Genomic DNA, 21,240 nt, shown 5'->3' with positions numbered 1-21,240 from the left:
GTTGTAACATATATCAGAACATCATTCATTTTTATGGCTAAATAATATTTCATTATATGTTGTTCTTGTTTGCTAGCTGCCAGAATGCAATATACCAGAAACAGAATGGCTTTTTAAAAGGGGAATTTAATAAGTTGCTAGTTTAGTCCCAATTAAAATAAGTCTATAGAAATGTCCAATCAAAGGCATCCAGAAAAAAAAATACCTTGGTTCAAGAAGGCTGAAGAAGTTCAGGGTTTCTCTCTCAAGTGAGAAGGCACATGGCAAACACAGTCAGGGCTTCTCTCTAGGCTGGAAGGGCACATGGCGAATACGGCGTCATCTGTTAGCTTTCTCTCCTGGCTTCTGGTTTCATGAAGCGTCCTGGGAGGCGTTTTCCTTCTTCATCTCCAAAAGTTGCTGGCTGGTGGACTGTGCTTCTCATGGCTATGTCATTCTGCTCTGCTCTGAATCTCTTTCTCCAAAATGTTTCCTCTTTTATAGGACTCCAATAAACCAATCAAGATCCAACCAAATGGGTAGAGACACGTCGTCCCCTAATCCAGTTTAACAACCATTCTTGACTAAATCACATCATGCAGGGAGATGATCTGATTACAGTTTTAAACATACAGTATTGAATAGAGATTATTCTACCTTTATGAAATGATATTTTGATTAAAACATGCCTTTTCTAGGGGGCATACTTCCTTTCAAACCAGCACATATGTATATGCCACATTTTGTTTATGCATTCATCTGTCCATTAGCAGTTGAGTCGCATCCACTTTTTGGCTGCTATGAATATTGGTGTACAAGTATCTGTTTGTATTCCTGTTTTCAGTTATTTGGAGAATATACCTATAAATGGTATTGCCAGGTATTGGAGACTGAATCATATTCCCCACAAAAGGCATGTACAGGTTCCAACCTCTGGTCCTGTGGGTATGAACCCATAAATAGGACCTTTGAAGATGTTCAGGTGTCCCAAGGTGAATGACGGTGGGCCTTAATGAAATATGTCTGAAGTCCTTATAAGCAAAGAAAATCAGATACAGAAGGAAGCCACAGGGAGCAGCCAGAAGATAGAAGTGAAAGGAACCCAGAAGAGAAAGGAGAAGACGCCACTAGGTACATTGCCATGTGAAAGAAAAGTCAGGCAACCCCAAAGATTGCTTCTGGCAAGGCAGACTATACCAACCCCAGGAAGAAGCAAGCTCCCTCTAGTCTCTGAAACAGAGCCAATAATTTCTTGTTGTTAAGCTAACCCGTTGTATGGTGTTTGTTTTAGCAGTCTGGAAACTAATAAACCATAATATGTGGGAATTGTATGTTTAACTTTCCAAGGAACTACCAAGCTGTTTTCCACAGTGGCTGCACCATTTTACATTCCCACCAGCAATACACAAGGAATCCAGTTTCTCTACATCCTCGCCCCAACTACTTTTCACCAATTTCTTAACTGTTTCTTTACTTATATTCTCAGCCTCCTTTTTTTTTGCACTTAAACTCTGTGCCTTTATTGGAGGCAAATTATCCCTCCATAAAGGTGATTTATTAAACAACTTTTTTTGTGTTTGTTATATTTTTTAATTTTTTTTAAATACCAAAAAACACCAAACAAACGCAAACATTCGTAACTTTTGATCATTCCGTTCTACATATATAATCAGTAATTCACAATATCATCACATAGTTGCATATTCATCATCATGATCATTTGTTGAAACATTTGCATCTATTCAGAAAAAGAAATAAAAAGAAAACAAAAAAATTCATACATACCATACCCCCAACCCCTTCCCCTCACCAATCACCAACATTTCACTCTAAATTTATTTTAACATTTGTTCCCCCTATTATCCATCTTTATTCCATATGTTTTACTCGTCTGTTGATAAGGTAGATAAAAGGAGCATCAGACACAAGGTTTTCACAATCACACAGTCACATTGTGAAAGCTATATCATTATACAATCATCTTTAAGAAACATAGCTACTGGAACACAGCTCCACATTTTCAGGCAGTTCCCTCCAGCCTCTCCACTACATCTTGAATAACAAGGTGATATCTATTTAATGCATAAGAATAACCTCCAGGGTAACCTCTCCACTCTGTTTGGAATCTCTCAGCCATTGACACTTTATTTTGTCTCATTTCACTCTTCCCCTTTTTGGTCGAGGTTTTCTCAATCCCCTGATGCTGAGTCTCATCTCATTCTAGGGTTTTTCTCAATCCCTTGATGCTGAGTCTCAGCTCATTCCAGGATTTCTGTCCCACGTTGCCAGGAAGGTCCACACCCCTGGGAGTCATGTCCCACGCAGAGAGGGGGAGGGTGGTGAGACTGCTCGTCATGTTAGCTGGAGGGAGAGGCCACATCTGAGCAACAAAAGAGTTCTTGGGGGTGACTCTTAGGCCTAATTTTAAGTAGGCTTGACCTATCTTTTGTGGGGTTAAGTTTCATATGAACAAATCCCAAGCCTGGGTGTCAGCCTATAGCTTTGGTTGTCCACACTGCTTGTGAGAATATCAAGAATTCAACTTGGGGAAATTGAATTTTCCTCCTTTCTCACCATTCCCCGAAGGGGACTTTGCAAATACTTTTTATTCACTGTTCACATCATTCTGGGATTTATCAGGGCATCACTCTGGACAAACCAACAAAATCTCATGTTCTACTCAAGGTTCCATGCACTTATGGTGTTCAATTAAGCTGTCTACATAAGTTATATTAGGAAATACACCAGTCAAAATATAAATTTTGTACCAAATAAACATTTTTTGCTTTAGTCTCACACATAAGGTAAAATTTTAGAGTATTACTTACCATCTGTTTTCGGCACCCTGCAGTAATGACATTCCTTTGTTCTTCCTCATGCAAAAACATTTTTTAAATTTGTACATTTAGTCGCTATCATTATACACTCTAGGCATTCCTAGATTATACCATCTCAGTCTTTATCATCTTTCTTTCTGATTTCATTGTGCCCCCAGCCCTCTTCCCTCTATCATTCTCACATTCAGCTTCATTCAGTGTTTTAACATAATTGTATTACAGTTAGGTAGTATTGTGCTGTCCATTTCTGAGTTTTTACATTCAGTCCTGTTGCACAATCTGTATCCCTTCAGCTCCAATTACCCAATATCTTACCCTATTTCTACCTCCTGATGGTCTCTGTTACCAGTGAAATTCTCCAAGTTTATTCACTAATGTCAGTTCATATCAGTGAGACCATACAGTATTTGTCCTTTTGTTTCTGGCTAATCTCACTCAGCATAATGTCCTTAAGGTCCATCCATGTTCTTACATACTTCATAACTTTATTCTGTCTTATGGCTGCATAATATTCCATCGTTATATATACCACAGTTTGTTTAGCCACTCGTCTGTTGATGGAAATTTTGGCTGTTTCCATCTCTTCGCAATTGTAAATAATGCTGCTATAAACATTGGTGTGCAAATGTCCGTTTGTGTCCTTGCCCTCACGTCCTCTTAGTAGACACTTAGCGATGGTATTGCCAGGTCATACGGCAATTCTATATTCAGCTTTTTGAGGAACCGCCCAACTGCCTTCCACAGTGGTTGTACCATTTGACATTCCCACCAACAGTGGATAAGTGTACCTCTTTCTCCACATCCTCTCCAGCATTTGTCATTTTCTGTTTTATTGATAATGGTCATTCTGATGTGTGAGATGATACTTCATTGTGGTTTTGATTTGCATTTCTCTAATAACCAGGGAAGTTGAGCATCTCTTCGTGTGCCTTTTGGCCATTTGTATTTCCTGTTCTGAGAAGTGTCTGTTCAAATCTTTTGCTCATTTTGTAATTGGGTTGGCTGTCTTTTTGTTGTTGAGTTGAACCATCTCTTTATAAATTATGGATACTAGACCTTTATCTGATACATCATTTCCAAATATTGTTTCCCATTGTGTAGGCTGTCTTTTTACTTTTTTGACAAAGTTCTTTGATTCGCAAAAGTGTTTAATTTTGAGGAGTTCCCATTTATTTATTTATTTCTTCAATGCTCTTGCTTTGGGTGTAAGGTCTAGGAAACTGCCTCCTAGTATAAGATTTATAAGATATTTCCCTACATTTTCTTCTAACAGTTTTATGGTCTTAGATCTAATGTTTAGGTCTTTGATCCATTTTGAGTTAATTTTTGTATAGGGTGTGATATATGGGATCTCTTTCATTCTTTTGCAAATGGATATCCAGTTCTCTAGGTACCATTTATTGAAGAGACTGTTCTGTCCCAGGTAAGTTGGCTTGACTGCCTTATCAAAGATCAGTTGTCCATAGATGAGAGGGTCTATAGCTGAACACTCTATTCTATTCCATTGGTCGGTATATCTATCTTTATGCCAGTACCATGCTGTTGACCACTGTAGCTTCATAATATCCAGCCTCCTTTTCTCTAGCCTTGTCTTCTTACACCCTTTGCTCCAAGCACATCTTTGTAAATCCTTTTTTGCATAGTGACCTGAATGCAGCCTCCAGGCTGCATCTGAGTCCAAAACCCTCTCCCACTGATCACCTGATCCTCTCATCTTCTTGGACTGTTGCTTGAGAAAAGATCATCCTAATCCTAAAAAGCCCTGTAGACTTCCAAATAATGCTAATTTATGAATAATTATTTAATATTGAGGTTCACTCTCCCATTGCATTCCTCTTCTTTCTTCTTCTATATTCATATTATGCCTGCTACATTTAAAGTGCAAGCCCCACTGGCAAAAAACTTGGCTGCCACTGTGTTCTGTATATGACTTCACAAGACAGCATCGGATTTTGTGTCTGATGGGCAGAGCCCATTAATGCCCATTAATAGTAACAACAAGAAGAAGGCCACAAAAAATACTCAGACCAGACACGTTCATCCCCTCATCCCCGGGATTCTCCCTGAAAGAAACACAGGGAAGACTGTAGGGTATTCTTGAGAAGAAAGGCTGAACTTGGTTCCTGGTATAATATTTAGCCCTAGTGACTCTAAGTGATAAAGCATTAAGCAAAGGAATTTTAATTGGTTTTTGTTTCAGAAGACAGCCAATTTTCAGTGTAACACCAAATTTGACTCACTTACAGAAATGCCTATTTGCATTGCAGTATATATAGTTTATTTAACTTAAGGCATGTAAATATAAGAATTGAGGATTGTTTTTGTTTTTATTGTAACGTGAAGTTGCTCTTTTAAGAGTTTTTCCATTACACCATTAATTTAATACAGATTTAAATTCTTTAAAGGGAAGCTTGAAAAATTGATCATTTTTAAGGTTAGCAACTAGAAAAACATTTAATACATCACTAAATGAAAAAAATTCAGACAGCAGAATTGTATCTCTAATTTTCTTTTTTTAATTTTCATGTGAAGAAGGACTAGGAGGGAAGTTTCCATAGGAAATTACAGTCGTTAATGTGTTTGAGTGCTTTAACTATAGCTGATTTTCAGTTTTTTTTTCTTACCTTATTTCTCTTACTGTTGTTTTGGGATGGTATTTAGACAATAAATAAAATTCAGGTATGGAGAACAAAGCTTGGGATCTGTAATTTATGGTGACTCTCCATACTTCTCTTCTGGCAAAGCCTAAGCCCTTGCTATTTCCAATATTTGATCTTAACCTCCAAGCAACCTGTGACGGTAGGAACGGGCAGAGGATCACCCGGTCTGCTGGCTCAGCACCTGAAGTCAGTACATAGTTGATGCTCAAATGGTACTTTCAAAGGGATGATGTTTGAAGCATATAGGCCTGTAAAATTCCTCAAAACACCGTCCCATTCTACAGTTTGGGAAGTTGTACAGCAGAGTGGTTAAGAGCACCCTGGACTTTCCTGTTAGGTATGCCTGAGTTTCAATCCCAATTTCGTCACTTACCAGATGTAACTTGTCAAGTTACTTAACTTCTTTGGGTTTCTGTTTATTTATGTACAAAACAGAAAAACAAGGAAATCTATCTCATGGAGTTTTAATGAAAAACATAGTAAATGAAAATTTGTCAGTTTTACTAGAGTAAAGCTAGTAAAAATCTTTCATGGCATATCAAGTGCTCATTAACTATAGCTATTTTTATCCTGCCTAGCTTTCCCGACCTCCTAGTCTTTGGAACTTTGCTGGAGGTATTTTGTAGACACCCCCATTTCATTCATTCATTCATTTATTCATTTATTTGTTTATTTTGCTTCAATAGATGGGATAAGAGTTGCCAGCTTAATTTCTGTATGCTATGCTAATCTGAAAGCTGGTGATATGAGATCACCTGCTCCTTTTATAGAGGTTGCCCTGCTTTTTTTCCATATCTGTGTATTGAAGTAACCTTTTTATTTTCCTTTACAGATATATGTAATCGACAGTGCAGACAGGAAACGATTTGAAGAGACAGGTCAGGTAAATAATGATTCGTCAAGATATTTCCCAAATAACTGGGTATTCATTAATCTACCTTGTAAATGTGTGAGGGACGTATTTTTTACTTAACCTTTGCAGCTCAAACAAGACCATCACTCTGGCAACCAGGCAAAAATACCAGTTGCCTAAAAGAAAATTAGATGAGAGTCCTTTAAACAATTTTTGGATTAAAGCTTCTTAGCTTTAATCAAATTAAATAAGATATAAGCTAATGGAAGTCAGCACCATGCCTAAAAGCTCTTCAGGTTTCTTCCCTGGCAACCTAGAAATGAACCCAGAGAAACAATTCACTTTTCATTTCTATTTACCATTTTCAATACCAACTTAATTGAGCGAGGGGTAACTTTGACAAATTCAGAGGGATAGGAAGAACTATGTAAGCCAAGACTAAGTTACTTTTATTTTCAAGCTAGGAGATAAGGTATACTTTGACCCCAGATGTGGTCTCAAAGACAGAGTACATGTCAACATGATTCCACTGTGTGATCCACAGTGTACATAACAGAGAAGCAAGGGGCACAGTCCATTTCACCCATACCATGGTACACTGACATAAGAAGCAAGGAGTGGAATGAATCTCTTTGGAGAAATGTGTTTAGATCTTGCGGAGTTTGGGGCCTTTGTGAGTACAAGTGTTTGACATAGTAAAAATGTGGATTGAGTAGGGAACAGGTGGGATTTGTTGTTTAGATAAGTGTATACTCTCATGTACTTATTGCAGACAGACTCAAAATACAGCTTAGATCCCAACCTGTACCCTAAAAATCAGAGACCTGGCCAGATGACATAATAGTTATTTTAGGATGTGGGTTTGATAAAATATAATGTGTGTGCATGCATGTTTTGTAGGCAGAGGTTGATAAAACAGAATCAGTCTCTAAAACAATGGTCATATTCATTTTAAAAATATTTTAATTGAGAAATATCCACATACATACAGTCTAACCATATTATACAATCAGTTGCTCACAATATTATCACATAGTTGTGTATTCTTCACTATGATCATTTTTAGAACATTTGCATCACTCCAGAAAAAGAAATAAAAAGAAAAAAAAACTCATATATCCCATACTCCTTACCCCTCCCTCTTATTTGTCATATTCATTTTTAATATGTTTATATATATGCATTGAAAGTTATTCACAGATAATAAACCTTGGGTGAATTTTGAATCTTTAACCACTACTTTGATAGTGTATCTCAAAGTATGATCTATGAATTACCTACAGCAGAATCACCTGGGGAGCTTGTTGAAATGGATTCCTAGACCCTGGCTCAGACTTTACAAAGTCAGCATGAAGAATCTGCCAGGAGAGTCTTCCACAGGTTGAAGTTTGAGAGCCACTGCCCTTGAAAGTTGTTAGTTGATCAGCCTGTTTTGTTTTTTCTAATTAGAGGTACATGGCTGAATATAGATTTTCATCTTTTCTTCTCTATCTCTCCCCAAAATGATCCAGGAACTTGCTGAGTTACTGGAAGAAGAAAAGCTAAGTTGTGTGCCAGTGCTCATCTTTGCTAATAAGCAGGATTTGCTCACGGCAGCCCCTGCCTCTGAAATTGCAGAAGGACTGAACTTGCATACTATTCGTGACCGAGTCTGGCAGATCCAGTCTTGCTCAGCTCTCACAGGAGAGGGCGTGCAGGTGAGATTACAAGGAAAGCTTAGTCACATGGCAACATGGCAGCCAACCTAGATGGTGTTATTAGTTGTACTGATCTAATAGGAAAAGATATGAAGCAGCCTTTGATTGGCAGATAAGCTATTCCAGGATGTGAAAGCCATGGAGGAGTTTGGTTCTGCTCAACTGAACAATCAATCTGATATCATAAGCTTGTCCAGAAAAGCCATAGATAAACCATCTTACACAGGCAGTGAGCTTTCCTTGTTGGGTAAGAGGTCAGAACAGTCCTCAAAATCCTTTCTAACTCTAGGATTTTTTGATGTTTGGGTAGCGTTTTTATGTTGTATCTAATATTATGGATGCTAAATACCTGTACTCTCAAGGTGAGGAGCCATCATTAATCATGGCTACTAGTTATCTTAGATATGCTTCTGTTTTTTCTGTTGTTTATCTCTGTTGCCCTCAGGTTGGTATCTGTTTCCTGCTACTTTGGGTTGGTTCCCAGTGGGAGGTTTCTGCTTTGTACTGATGCACTGTATACTGAAATAGCAACCCCCCTCATTTGATATTAATTTAGGGAACAAAATGGTTGTTTCCCAGACACCTGAAAGGCTGTATCAAAGAATGATAAACAATTTCAGCTCTTGGTACTTCCTACCAGGCAGCCTTAAATCATTTGACACTATAAAGTCATCCTTCCAGGACTACTTCTTTATTCTGAAGCCCCAAGCATGTATCACATGCCTCATTTTAAACATCTGATATACCTGCCAGGAATGTGACAGTGCTGTGAGAACCAAACAGTACCGCTGTAGGATGCTGTGGGGGGGATTAACAACATCTAAAGAAATTATATCTTCCCTCATTGCCATATGGCATGTGTCTCCAATGCCAAAATGGCATGACCGATTTGCTTTTCTCTGAACTTGGTGCATTGAGATATGAGCTTGAGATTTGATTCTTCATCATTGTCCTGTAGCCTCTTTCAATTTCCCTTCTAATATTCTTCTTCCCTCTTTCCTAAGACATTTGACACTGATTTGTCTTAAAACTGTTTGGTGGCTTTTATCTCAAGCAAATAATCACCTCCTAGATCTATCTCAGTTGTTCCATCTGGTTTACTGCTTGCTTTTTGTTTGTTTGTTTGTTGTTGTTACACAAGCAGCCCAGGCCTGCTATTATGCTTGGCCTCTAAATCTGAGAGCAGACCAGTCAGCACAAGACAAGTACCTCCCCTCCGGATACTCAATGCCTGCACCCTCAGAAGCCCTTAGTGCATGTGTGTATGTTGTGGGACCACATAACTGGTCAGAAATTACCTTGTCTACATCCACAGAATGGATTCTGGAGCTCTGTGGGTCTCCATGAGGCGTAGGTTTAAGAAAATTGGGAGTCGGGGGCAGATTTGTGGGCTTTTTTAAAGCCTTATTTCTTCCCTCCTTTCTTCCTTTCCAGATTCTTTTAATATGAAAATATTATAGTGTTACTGTTAATCATATAAAAGTATATAAAGTTAAAAAATGAAAATTTCTTTTTCCTCTCTTCTAATATTATTCCACAAAGAAACTACCTACCAAATATAGTTATATTCTTCTAGAGTCTTCCCTATACAATTGCAATTACATATGTGATTATATATCTATTATGTTTTGAATTATTGCATTTTCCAGCTTAATTTGCAAGCTAGTCCAGCATGCATACTGCAACCCACGATGTTTTTGAATAAGTAAACTGTGATGATTTTATTTAGCTTTCTCTGGTTATAATCCACTTAAAAAATCATTGAGTTTTTCCTAAAGCATATCCCTCTGATAGTACATATGATGATATTGATGAGACTTAAGGTTATTTTGTTGAGGACGAAATCTAGGAGGGGTTTCTATAAACCACTTCAGGAAGAAAACTCTGCCTCTCTAGTTTAGATCACAGATATAGAATATAGAAAACATCTTGGGACTATAAAGGTGAACCTAAAGAAAATAAATACATTTGTAGTGTATACTAAAAAATAAGTGGAAATTGACAGCTCTGTAATCTTTTTTTCACTTGGCCAAAATATTAAAAGGAAGAAGCAAAGCAGGAATTAACAGGCTCTTGTTCTTCAGCTAGTCTTAGGGATGTAAAAAAGGACTAGAGTTATCTAGAATTAGTATTAAGAATACTGGCACTGAAGCCAAGGGCACTGCTTCAGAGGATCCTGGAGGTAATTGAGGGAGCTCATACCATTTTCTTCTCAACTGCCACCCCACCCCATGGAGATGATAAGGATAGAATTCTATGAACTGGTCATGTTGCCACCAAAGAAATGCAGTGTTTTTAAATCATCGGATCTTTCGGCCAAAAAGAGGCAGTGAGCTATCAGGCAATTAGAGGGCGGGGCTACCCAAGGGAGGGCTTTAAAATCAACCAGTTTGAATAAGGTGAGAATATAAAGTATGGTTTGATTTTGAATAGGAAGTTCTTCTTAGATCAGGGGACTTCAGCAACTGAGTTCACAGGAAATTATATCAAGAGAAATTCAACAAAGAAGTACGAGTAAAAAAAAATAATAATGATTTTATATGGAGGAGAAATAGTTTGAAGGTCACTTAATTAGTTTAGTAGATAGTACCATGGTGTATAGAACTGGGTAGTTAAGACTGGGATTTCAAGGTTAATGAGATTAGATTATGGTTAATAGAATGATATAAATTTAGAGAATTTATCCATTATTTGAAATGGGTTATTTAATAAAAATGTTAATTAAGAAGGGAATCTGCTATTGTCTGTTTCCTTTAATGGTAATCTTTGGGGACTGGAGAAAGGTCATGGAGTTTTTCTGTGGTGACGCTTTTCCTTGTGAGACTCTGATTGACCATGCCCTTCCTTCACATAATGCTTCTGACCTAAGCTCTTGCACACTCAGCCAATTTCTTGTTTTCCACCTTAAAAAGAATCACTGAAATGGAGTTCTTTTCCTGCCTAGATTAGTTGAAGTGCAAGCCTTTAATGATTCTTACTAATTAAGGTATAAAGTATCCCTAAAAAAATGAAAGACTTCACCAGAAAAATATCTCATTGTTTGTGGCTTACTTTCCAACATGGATACTGTGTAATAATTACTAAGGTTCCCCAAATTCCTATTTCATCTTTTTTTTTTCCTTAAAAATTGGCCAGTCATAGACAAAGCTACCAAAATGATCAGACACCAAAAGGGTCAGGTAGCCTCTGGCACCACAGCTCTAATGACCCTGAAAGAAAATGTATAAAGTTGAAGGAAAAGAAAAAAAAGACCTGGAATCTCTTACAGTTTCAAGTATTTGAAGATAGCATTTCCATTTGCATTGTATATGCTTTTGTGTGTGTGTGTTTAATCAGTGTGTTTGGAGACCTGGCTTATACTGATAAAGAGCAGGCACCCTTGAGCGGGCAAGCCCCCTGTGTGTTATGTGGCCAGCTCGATCTGTGTGGACTGCCTCAGGGGCTGTGTCACTTCTCGTTAGGCGAGGGGCTTAAGTGCATGATGTGAGGCTGTGGAAGGTGGCGCGTCCTCCAGTGGCTTTCCGGACCTTGTTCTCGACGTTCTGTAGGCAAATACCACGTGTTGTCCGACAGCCCCTTCTCTGGGGGTGGAAATCAACTTTTGTGGGTTTCAAGGGAGTCTGGAACAGGTCTTTCTCTGCCTGATTGATGGTGACGCGGAGGCAGGCCCATCATATAATTAAAGCAGGTTTTCATGGGAAACTGTCAAGAGCAAAGACGAGGTAAAGGGCACAAGAAGCTGAAGGAGAACATCAATCTCGGGAACTCTGTCGTGCTGCGAGGCCCATAGTCCAGGGGAGTGATCAGAACAGACCCAGTTATGTCAAGTAAATGAAGGCAGAAAGAGGAGAAACTGAAAAATGTCTGGGAGGATAACTTAAAACAACACAGCCAAATACCCTGATAAACATGAAGAAAGTCTCCCTCTGTGCCCTTGAGACTCGGCCAGGGTTGCTAGGGCCTCTCCTAGCATATAGCATTTAGCACTGGGACTCTTGTTCTTTTCTTTTCCCTTGGGTGCCTAGAAAAGAGTGAACAAAGGAGAAACCAACCCCTCCTCTACCTACAGACCTGAATGTGAGCCCCAAACCACAGCTCACCTTGCTGTTATAGTTTCAGGTATTTGAAGACCTTTTCCCTCTAAAATATCAGGTGTGTGGGTATAATTAAAATTATACTGGATTTGAATTTCTTTTCACAGCAGAGATCAGCAGTTTGGACGGGTCTGTAGCCTAGCCATTACAGAGTATGCCTAAACCCATAGCTGTGAGCTAGCAGAACGTTCCCCTGGGTATTGCCCTCCACGCCACCATCTCGTGCTCACCTTTCCTTTTTACATCATCCCACATTCCCTCTCTTCATCCCCTAAACAGGTGTGATGGTCCAGTTCACAATTGTCTTTCAGATGCCTCACTTCCATAGAAAGAAAGGCTCATTAGCAGTCTGAACACTGACATGTGAACTGACCTTCAGAGTCAGCCTTTTGGATGAACACTAAACATTCACTAGCCTGCAGTTTTGTTGTTTTTTGTTTGTTTCTTTTTTCTTTTTCCTTGATCTCGAGAACTTTTCCCTTAAGATCCCCACAGAATTTCTATATTTAGAAAATTACATTTACAGTTTCTTTCTAGGCCTGGCATCAGTTGTTACTGACTCCAGGTGTACATGGAACTGCTTATCTGCAAGTCAGACCTTGGGTTTATTTTTAAACTTTCAAACTCCTCTGTAGACAGGAAAAAAAGATCAGGATGTGTGATTTTGCTACCTCTCTGGTGCAGTGCCCTTTGTCGCCAGAAAAAATATTAATAGCAAGCATTATTTTATGTGTGCTGCATCCAGCTGCTCCTTGACCCTGGGGCCTAATGACACAATGGGACAAGCCACATTGCTCAGCGAGGGTCTGAGCTCCTGGTCATCTTAAAGCACTTACTGATGTGACCATGCAATCGTCATGGCTTTCAAAAACCAGGCCGACCCAACCATGGCTGCCACTGCTTCCTTCCAACCATAGAGCAGTGATGGATGCATTGTGAGGAGATCACATTAAAAGAAAACAGTCCAGTGTGAGGCTGCTCTTCCCCTTGAAAGAAGGAGACCTGTGATTAGTTAGTTCCCACCCATATGGTTAGAGGCAGCCTTAGATTTTCCCAGGGAACAATATTATGACACAGTAAAATTTATTCCCTCTCCATGGGGCCAAATAAAGCTCAGTGTTTGAGATCTGATGTCGCACCCTAGTCTCTATTATTGAATTGAAACTAATCAATTCAAATTTCATTTCAGTAAGATTGGTGGGGGGAGGTGCGAGGGTGGGGGCAGAACAGGAGGATTCTTTATACTAAAAAATCGTCACCCCCATGATGAAGATCAAATGCACAGAAAATTAGCCAAACCAGTTTGAACAGTAAATGTTCAATCATTAGGCAAACCTAAGAGTTCATTTCCTTCTGTTGGAGGGAGAGCAGTAACCTACTTCAAGTAAATGGCCACCTTTTCTCAGTCATCTGCTTGAAAAAAAACAAAGCCTTGCCAAATTAAAACAAGAGTGGTCTGGCGCATTAATTTAAACTTAAGAGGCAGAAGATTCCTCCTCTTGCAACTGTGTTGTCTCTAAATGTAGAGTCCCCTGGAGGGGGTGGACTTGGGAGATAGTTAATGTGCTAGGATGACACAGCCAGGAAAATATTCAGGCTTCCACATGCATAGATATCTGGCAGACCCGGAGTCTTGAAAGCCAGAAACAGCCTCTGGCACCTTTGGAGCTACAAAAAAAAAAATGTAGGGTATTTAGCTGGGGGGTTGCTCCAGTCTCATACCCTTATATACAGCGGGAAGTCATAATGAAGACAAAACTGAATTGCCGCTTTCCCAACTTAAGGGTGATTCCCAACCCCTCCCTGAGCTTGGGGCAGAGCTCCTGCCTAAGTTTGCCCGCAATTATTAAGAAGCCATAAATGGTATCCCGCCTCTGCCACTTCAGGCAGTGGCCTTAGGAAAGTTAACTAACCCCTCCGTGGCTTCATTTTCTCATCTGTAAAATGGGGATAATAATAGTGCCTGTCACAGGGTTGTTGTAAAGATTAAAAATGAGAGCAAAATGCTTAAAACTTCGCCAGGCATATAGTCAACCCTCAAATGTTAGCTATTATTATTATGAATTTAACAGAAATAAATTATCTGCTGTAGGCCAGAGGCCATGCTGGGTTCTGTGACTACAACCTCAAGCAAGTCTGATGTGGCCCCTCCCCTCAGGGACCTTGGACACACTGTTTTCTTTCCTTTCCAGTTGGTAACTTGGCAGAGCTTGCCCCTGGTTTGATTTAAGATGTATTATCACCGTTGGTTGTTTCCCACACATACTCCGCACCTCTCATCTCCAGCTCATGTTCCCCTCTGGGTAATAAAAGACACAACCCTCCAAGCTTCCATGCCCTTCAGATCAGAGGGGCCTCCCCAGGGCAGGACAGCCACGGCTTTGCCCCGTTTTCACTCTCCCTGGGCTTCCCACACTCCTTCAGGTTGCCGGAGGCCCAGGGGCTGGCCTGCCTGCTGGTGGGGACTGACCTCTGAGCGCCCTCTTGGGGCAGGACTGTGGCTGGAAGGGCTTTGTCCCCGCTGGCCCTCAACGGACATCTGGAAGACACTGCCCCTCAGTGGGGCTCCGCTGCTTACCACCCCCACCCCCGCCTCCACAACAGATACCCAGGACAAAGCTTCCCTCGTCCTCCACCGTCTGCTTTGGGCTTCTGCAGCTGAGTAAATATTTTTCCTATCTCTTTGCCTGCATTTATCTTCAGTTAAATGTAATAAAAGGAACACCCCTCCTTCACAGTCATAAAACAAGGGGAAAATGCTATTCATATAGTGTGGAAACACTGTTCTTGATTTCTCTAAGAAGATGGTTTGATAAAATATTGCCAGTGTTTATAAAGGAGAAGATATTGAGGCATGCACCTTTGATAGTGTTTGTGCGGGTTCCTGAAGATGGAAATGCTGCGTAAGTGCTGAGCTATTCAGCTTCACAGGCAAAGAGAAGATAGTTATCTTACTCATCCCTCTTTTGTTTGTAAAAATCTCTTTTGTCTCCCGACAGGTGATCATTTTTTCCTGAAAACCAATTAGCTGCTAAAATTAAACATGCTTCTCTTTAAACTAATCCTTTCCATTAAGTGGTCTTGAAATTGGCCTTACCTTTACAGAGGCAGTAGGTGCTGTAGTTGGAATTGGAGGGACACTGCGGGTCCACATTCTCCCATCTCAGCACTCCTCATTTCTTACCCCACTGCTGCCAGGTGCTCTCTACCTTTGGGCTTTTGGCCATGGTCAGCCACATCTTGGCAAAGGCCATCAGGGCTGCTCTGGGACAGCTGTCAGATGATCTGGTTCTCCTGCCCAAGTGCTGTGATGGCAGCCATGGAGTTTTAATCACTGTAAATTCAGGTTCTGGTCAGATTAGCCAGGAGATAGGATGCCTGCCTGTTGTTTTGCAGTGATGTATTGTTTGTGGGATTAATGTTCCAAATGGCCAAGAGTGTCAGCTGATATTTATTACTTTAAGCTGTCTCAGCTGTTCTGGTTCAGCAACTAGATCCATGGTCACAGGAAATGTGGGACTCTGCATGTCATGTATGCCCTGTTATGTGCAAATGTGGCTGGGACCTCAGCGAGCTTGTGTGACAAATGCAAGGGAAGGGATTCATGGCAGGAGTATCCTCTGGTTTTGTTCTGAGCTTCCGCGGGAACTCTGCATCACTACCCTGAAGGTCGGAGGGACTCTGGGGAAAGGGAGAGCGTGCAGGTGTGGCTCCAAAGGAGGTTGAAAAGGAGGTCATCTCTGACAGCACTGGCATCCATGAGAAATCAGGCCACCTGCCAGGTGGCTTTAGCATTGTGTGTTTTTTACCTCTGTCTCTCTCCAGTCCTCTAGGAGAGGACATTTTCAAGGCCACTGTGCCTTTAAGGGAACCTTCTCCCGAGTTCCTCAATTTGGTAGTGCTTAAAGCCTCAAGAATCAGGCCAGGCAGGTCCTTTTAAACAGATTTGTAGTGCTGCACGAAGGGAAATAAATACGTTGCCCCAGTGTGTATCTAGTAATGCACACTGCAGTTGGTTTGTTTTACCAAAAAGAAATTTAATTTATCCCAAGTGTACATTGTCACACTGTAAACACACTGGGGCACCAGAAGGGTGGCTTATTGAATTTAATGCCCTAGCAAAGGTCAGCTTTTAGAAAAAGCCAAAAATGGCTGGAATCTTTCCTGATAGCTCTTCACTCGGGCCTCGGATCCAGGCAGATGTGTTTATTTTTTCTGAGGGAGCTCCTGAGGACCCATCTCAGGTTCAGACCTTGGGCACTCTTGGTCCCATCTCCCCCCTCAAGGCTCTCAGAGGCCTGCCTTCTCCTCTGGGGGAGGTCACTGGCTTTGGTTGTCCAGGTGTCCCCTCCTGGCAGAGGACCGAGGACCCCAGCCCCTTCCCAGGCTTGAGTGGGCGGTGCCTTTACTGTAGCTAACACGGCCTCTCTCTGCCCACTTCCCTCAAAGGACGGCATGAACTGGGTCTGCAAAAACGTCAACGCAAAGAAGAAATAAAATCTAGACGACTGGAGATGCAGGAGCTGCGGGAGCTGAATTCTGTCCTGAAAAACACTAATTTGCTGCTTTCTGACCAAATGTTTTTCCATCTGTGTACAGCTACAGCTGTTTGAAGAGGGGGAACAGCACAGTTTAAAAAAGAATCCCCATTCCAGCAGTAGGTTTAACTGATCTCTGAGGTTCAGTATCATTTTTCAAATAAAGGAATTTTATTATTTCCTCTGCATAATTGAAATAGTATTAAATGTCTCAAAGCACATGATTAGAAAATGAGATCTTTTAAATGAACAAGAGATTGCATTGCAGTTTAGACAATTCCAATGGGCTTTTTCTTTAAAAAAAAAAAAAGGAAAAGAGGAAGCAGCAGCTTATGCTGAGTTCATTTATGTTTACTGACCTGTCCCTTATATTCCCCCGTGGTTTTAAAAAACACAGATAGTGTTTGCTGGTACTGGTCAGTGATTTTTACCAAGTGAGCAAGGGCTTTAGTCTGTCCAACGGAAGCTGCTGGTGGGGGAAGGGAGGAATGGCAGATGATTAAACCGTCTTGTCATCCAGGTAGGAGACTATGTATGTATGTAATCCTCATCCTTTGGACAGGAAACAAACAATCCTTTCTTGCAAACAAGTCACTACAGAAACATACCCAGTCCCCAACCCCCTAGCCAGTCACACAGGGAAGCAAATTCTTAGGACTTTTGACTGTAATGACATCTGGAATGTAAGGAGAGGTGGGAGGTTTAATTCCAGAAAAACTACAAGGTCCTTAAAAAGCCCTCACACGGAGGGCTCAGGCTGGCGTAAACAGGCTTTCTCCAGTTCAGTGGAGCAGTGAGCGGGCTACTCTGAGATTAACTGGCTTCTCCACCACCGTCCTATAGAACGGATTTCTAAAGCTCAAAGAATTCTGTGTTTAAATGACCACAATAGGCTGCTGCTATCAGATTTTTAAAATAAATGCAGCTTTGCCATGAACCTGCTCCACTGCAAGAAGCCAGGAAGATCGATTTTTAGAAGAGATCAATTTTTACAGAGCCGGCAACTTTGTGGTATGGGATGATCACGGTGGAGAGGTTTGCTGCTGGGAAGAACACAGGTGTGCATGATTCTAAGCCACCCCCACTGCTGGCCTCCTCTGCCCTCTCTCCACTAAATGTTGATCGATGGGAGAGAGATGGCAGGTGACTTCTTCTGCCCCATATTGCAAAAATAACTTGTTTCCTTGAGCCTTAAGAAATCCCCAGCTTCAAACATGGGAAAGCAGGCCAGAGCATCACCTGGCTCCTGAATAAACTCTGTTCTGGTATCTGAGCTCAGGGACTTTCAGAGAATGAATAAGAGACTGTCCAGTGCCTGGTGGGTCCCTGCCTTCTCATCCTGGGAGGTGGCCCTTCTCAAACCCACCAAGGCATGTGAGCCAACCATTGGGGCCACTCCAGCCCCTGGCCCGCAGTACCCAGCTTTTTCTGGACAACAGTTGTTCAGATGAGATTGAAGCGTGGCCAGGTTCAAAGGAGGTCTGGAGTGAAAGTCATTAACAAAGCCAGACATGAAAAGGTGCCCTGGGTTTGCTGTGGACAAACCTGTAAGGACCTGCAAAACAAAGGAAGGTGAGGTTTTTCAAAGCACTGAGGTAGCTGCTCCCTGCAACCTCCTCCACTGGCTTTTCTGAATCACCCAGACTCCTCTCTAGTTTTGAACAGAGTCAAAACAGAATTATAAGGAACCAGAAACTTCCCTCCTACCAGGCTGCAAATGTGGCTCTTGAAAATTATTTTCCCTTGCAAACAGTGCACCAGGGATGTTATCTAAGGGGGAAAATCCTGCTTTGAGGTCTGTTATTTTGGAACTTAGACTCTGGCAGAATTTGTAAAAATCTAGGGAACTGTTTTGAAGAGTCCTCCCAAGGCCTCTGCTTGTGGGCAGAAGCCCTCCTCTGATAACAGCCTCAGTGTGTTCAGATTTGCTGTTCAGCTAAACAGACAGGGACATTGTGGATGTCATCAGGTTTCATCTTCCCTTTGAGCCCTGTTGAAGCCCCCATCCCCACCCCCGCCCTGGGGCTCATGGGGTAGATGAGAGAAGTCTGGAGTTTGAAAGCTTCCATTTGTAAAAACAAAAGCCTTTTAAAGTCCCTTTCCCTTGCCCCAGGCCCACCCCCACCCCCTATAGCCATGACCAGAAGACAGAATTTGAAGCTAGAAAGGGGATCCCCCTTTTCCCATCCTCCCATGTCCAATGTTAGTCAGACTTTTGCTGTGTGCACTATTGCATCTGAATATTCAGGAGAGAGCTATGGGCCAAGACTGGGCCCATGATGTATGCTCAAACCAGTTGTGGGAAAAAAACTTGAGTCCCCCCACCCCCCGCCTCCCTGCCAGCCCCTCCCGACCCTGTGTGGCTCCTTTTGGCTGGATTCCCTGTGCCCAGTGCAGTACACCCTTTCCCCTTCACTCTCCCTTGGTTACTATGGAAACACGGGTGTCATTGATGTGGGCTGAGCTGGGGAACATGTCGGAGCACAGCTGAAAGTCAGCGATTATACTGGCGGCTAGAAATGTGGGGCCGGGGTTAAAGGAGTCTGTGGCCCCCACAGCTGCTGACAGGACAGTCCTGCCCCTCCCTCCCGCTCTACTTCTCTTGCTCCTGGCTTTTGACAAATTTCCTTATTTCTCTCTGAGCTAAAGTGGTGGCTATTTTTATGCCACTTTGTGCCCCACCCTCACTGCCGGCCGCTCCTTATCCGGCCTGGCCTGGAGGGTGACACCATGTCACCCTCACCAGGATTCGTCCTTTGGTTCCCGCCAGAGTTTGCTTTGATTTCTCTTTCCTTTCCTTCTCAGGGACCAGTTCTTAGTTCCTTTTATTTTTAGCTCTGCACTCCATGTGGTTTCAGGGTTCAGTCTGATCCATGGAAAGGTTTTTTTTTTTTTATAGTCCCTTTTGAAAATGATAATCAAAGGAAGGGACGTGTGTTTGGTCATGTGGGAAACTCAATGTATAATTTAAATGTCTGTCAAAACTCTGGCAAATAAAATTTAGCTGAAATGAAGGTAACTTGGAATGTGTTGTGTTTTTTGCTGAAGCCTGGAGTTTGTTCTTTCAGAGGTTAGCATTCCTCAAAGTGCTTTTTTCAGAAGGATATATTAATACCAATCACAACAATAATGAGTACCCCTTTATTAAGCCCCTCCTACATGCCGGGCACATCATATACATCATTAGTCCCATGTTACAGTTGAGGAAACAGAGGCACTTGCCTCAGCTCAGGAACTTGACCCAGAAGACACAACCATCAGGTGCACGTGGGGCCTGGAACCCACCTGGGGCCTGGCTGCTGCAGCAGGCTGCCACCTCCCACGCTGTCCCCAGCTTCCCCAGCCCTCCTTAGGCTCCGCCTCCTCCCGCAAACCCCACACACTGTGGTTCTCTTCTGACCAGCACTGCTGCCCTAGGGTCCCTGTCCCAAGTTCTGAGTGTCCTCTGTCCTCACAGCAGCCCAACCATGGATTTTGTATTATCCTTTGCACAGGTCCAGCCCCACAGACATGAAAAAGACATAATTGGGAGAGCTAGGGCTAAAAAGAACATTTGCCATCACCTAGCACCTAATTCCGGGCCTTCCTTTTATAGAGCGGGTTTAGCAAGGGGGAAGGACTTGCCCAAAGTCATACAGTAGTTGGCAGAGTTGACACTGGTCCAGGCCCTGCCCTCTGGAGCAGAAAAGCGTAGCTTGGCTACTCACTCCCATGGGCCAGCCCTGCCACAGCCGCCCTCGCTGCCAACAACACGGCTCTTCCCCCACTCCTGTCTCCCCCTTCAGCAGCCTCACTTCAGCAGTCTAAAGACACATCAGCACAGCTGGTCCCAAAGGGCCCCGCCTTTAAAGGGCAAGCTGTAGACAGAACCAGAGGGGAACTGGAGGCCAGGGGAAAAGGAAGAAGACATCAGGACACAGAACACCCAGTGAAACTTGAATTTCACATCAACAACAAATAAAATTTAGCATCCATATGATATTTGAGACATACTTATAGTATATAAAAAAAATTCATTGCTTGTCCAAAATTCCAATTTAGCTGTCCATCCTGGTTTGGGGGGTTTTGTTTTTGTTTCGTTAAATCTGGCAGCCTTAGCCAGGGCTCCCTGCTTAATAAAAGGACAGTGCAGTTTAGAAAGTGTGGTCTCTGGAGTCAGAGAGACAGAGGGTTAAGTCCTTGCTCATCCATAAATCAGCTCTGTATTCAAGGGCAAGTTACCCACTTTGAGCCCTGCTCTTCATCTGTAAAATGGGGCTAAAGTGTAGGGAGAATTTAATAAGGTATAATATAAAGTATACAGGTCCAGGGCAGTGCCTAGCACACAGCAGAACACTCCATGCCTCAGCTTCTCATCTGTAAAATGAGGTAATAATCAGCTAGCACACGGAGTTGTCAGGGAATTAGATGAGATTATGTATGGACAGTGCATAGTAGATGCTAAATGATCAGTGTCTTTTATAATAATTGGCAGAAATTCTGGAGCCCAGGCCTTCCCAAGTCCCCTAGGCCTCTGTCCCCCACCTCCCACGTGGCTCTAACTTTCAAGGCAACAAGCAGCCCACAGCTTTCCGGAAGGTGC

The 21,240-nt window shown here is 42.0% G+C and overlaps 1 protein-coding gene across 2 annotated transcripts in view; it reads left to right on the top strand.

Annotated features, from left to right (window-relative positions):
* ARL3 (ARF like GTPase 3) overlaps window positions 1-19,672 on the top strand; it is a 39,039-nt gene extending 19,367 nt beyond the window's left edge. For both annotated transcript variants that reach the window (XM_077125884.1, XM_077125885.1), the window contains 3 exons: window positions 6,309-6,359; window positions 7,841-8,026; window positions 16,570-19,672. In XM_077125884.1, the coding sequence (XP_076981999.1) occupies window positions 6,309-6,359; window positions 7,841-8,026; window positions 16,570-16,617 (285 nt within the window). In that variant the 3' untranslated portion in view covers window positions 16,618-19,672. The remainder of the gene's footprint in view (window positions 1-6,308; window positions 6,360-7,840; window positions 8,027-16,569) is intronic.
* Window positions 19,673-21,240: the final 1,568 nt, after the last annotated feature.

The sequence above is a fragment of the Tamandua tetradactyla genome, chromosome 13, assembly GCF_023851605.1.
Source record: "Tamandua tetradactyla isolate mTamTet1 chromosome 13, mTamTet1.pri, whole genome shotgun sequence".
NCBI classification, from domain to species: Eukaryota; Metazoa; Chordata; class Mammalia; order Pilosa; family Myrmecophagidae; genus Tamandua; species Tamandua tetradactyla.
The sequence above is the reverse complement of the archived record's forward strand: the minus strand, read 5'-3'. Positions and strand labels throughout refer to the sequence as shown.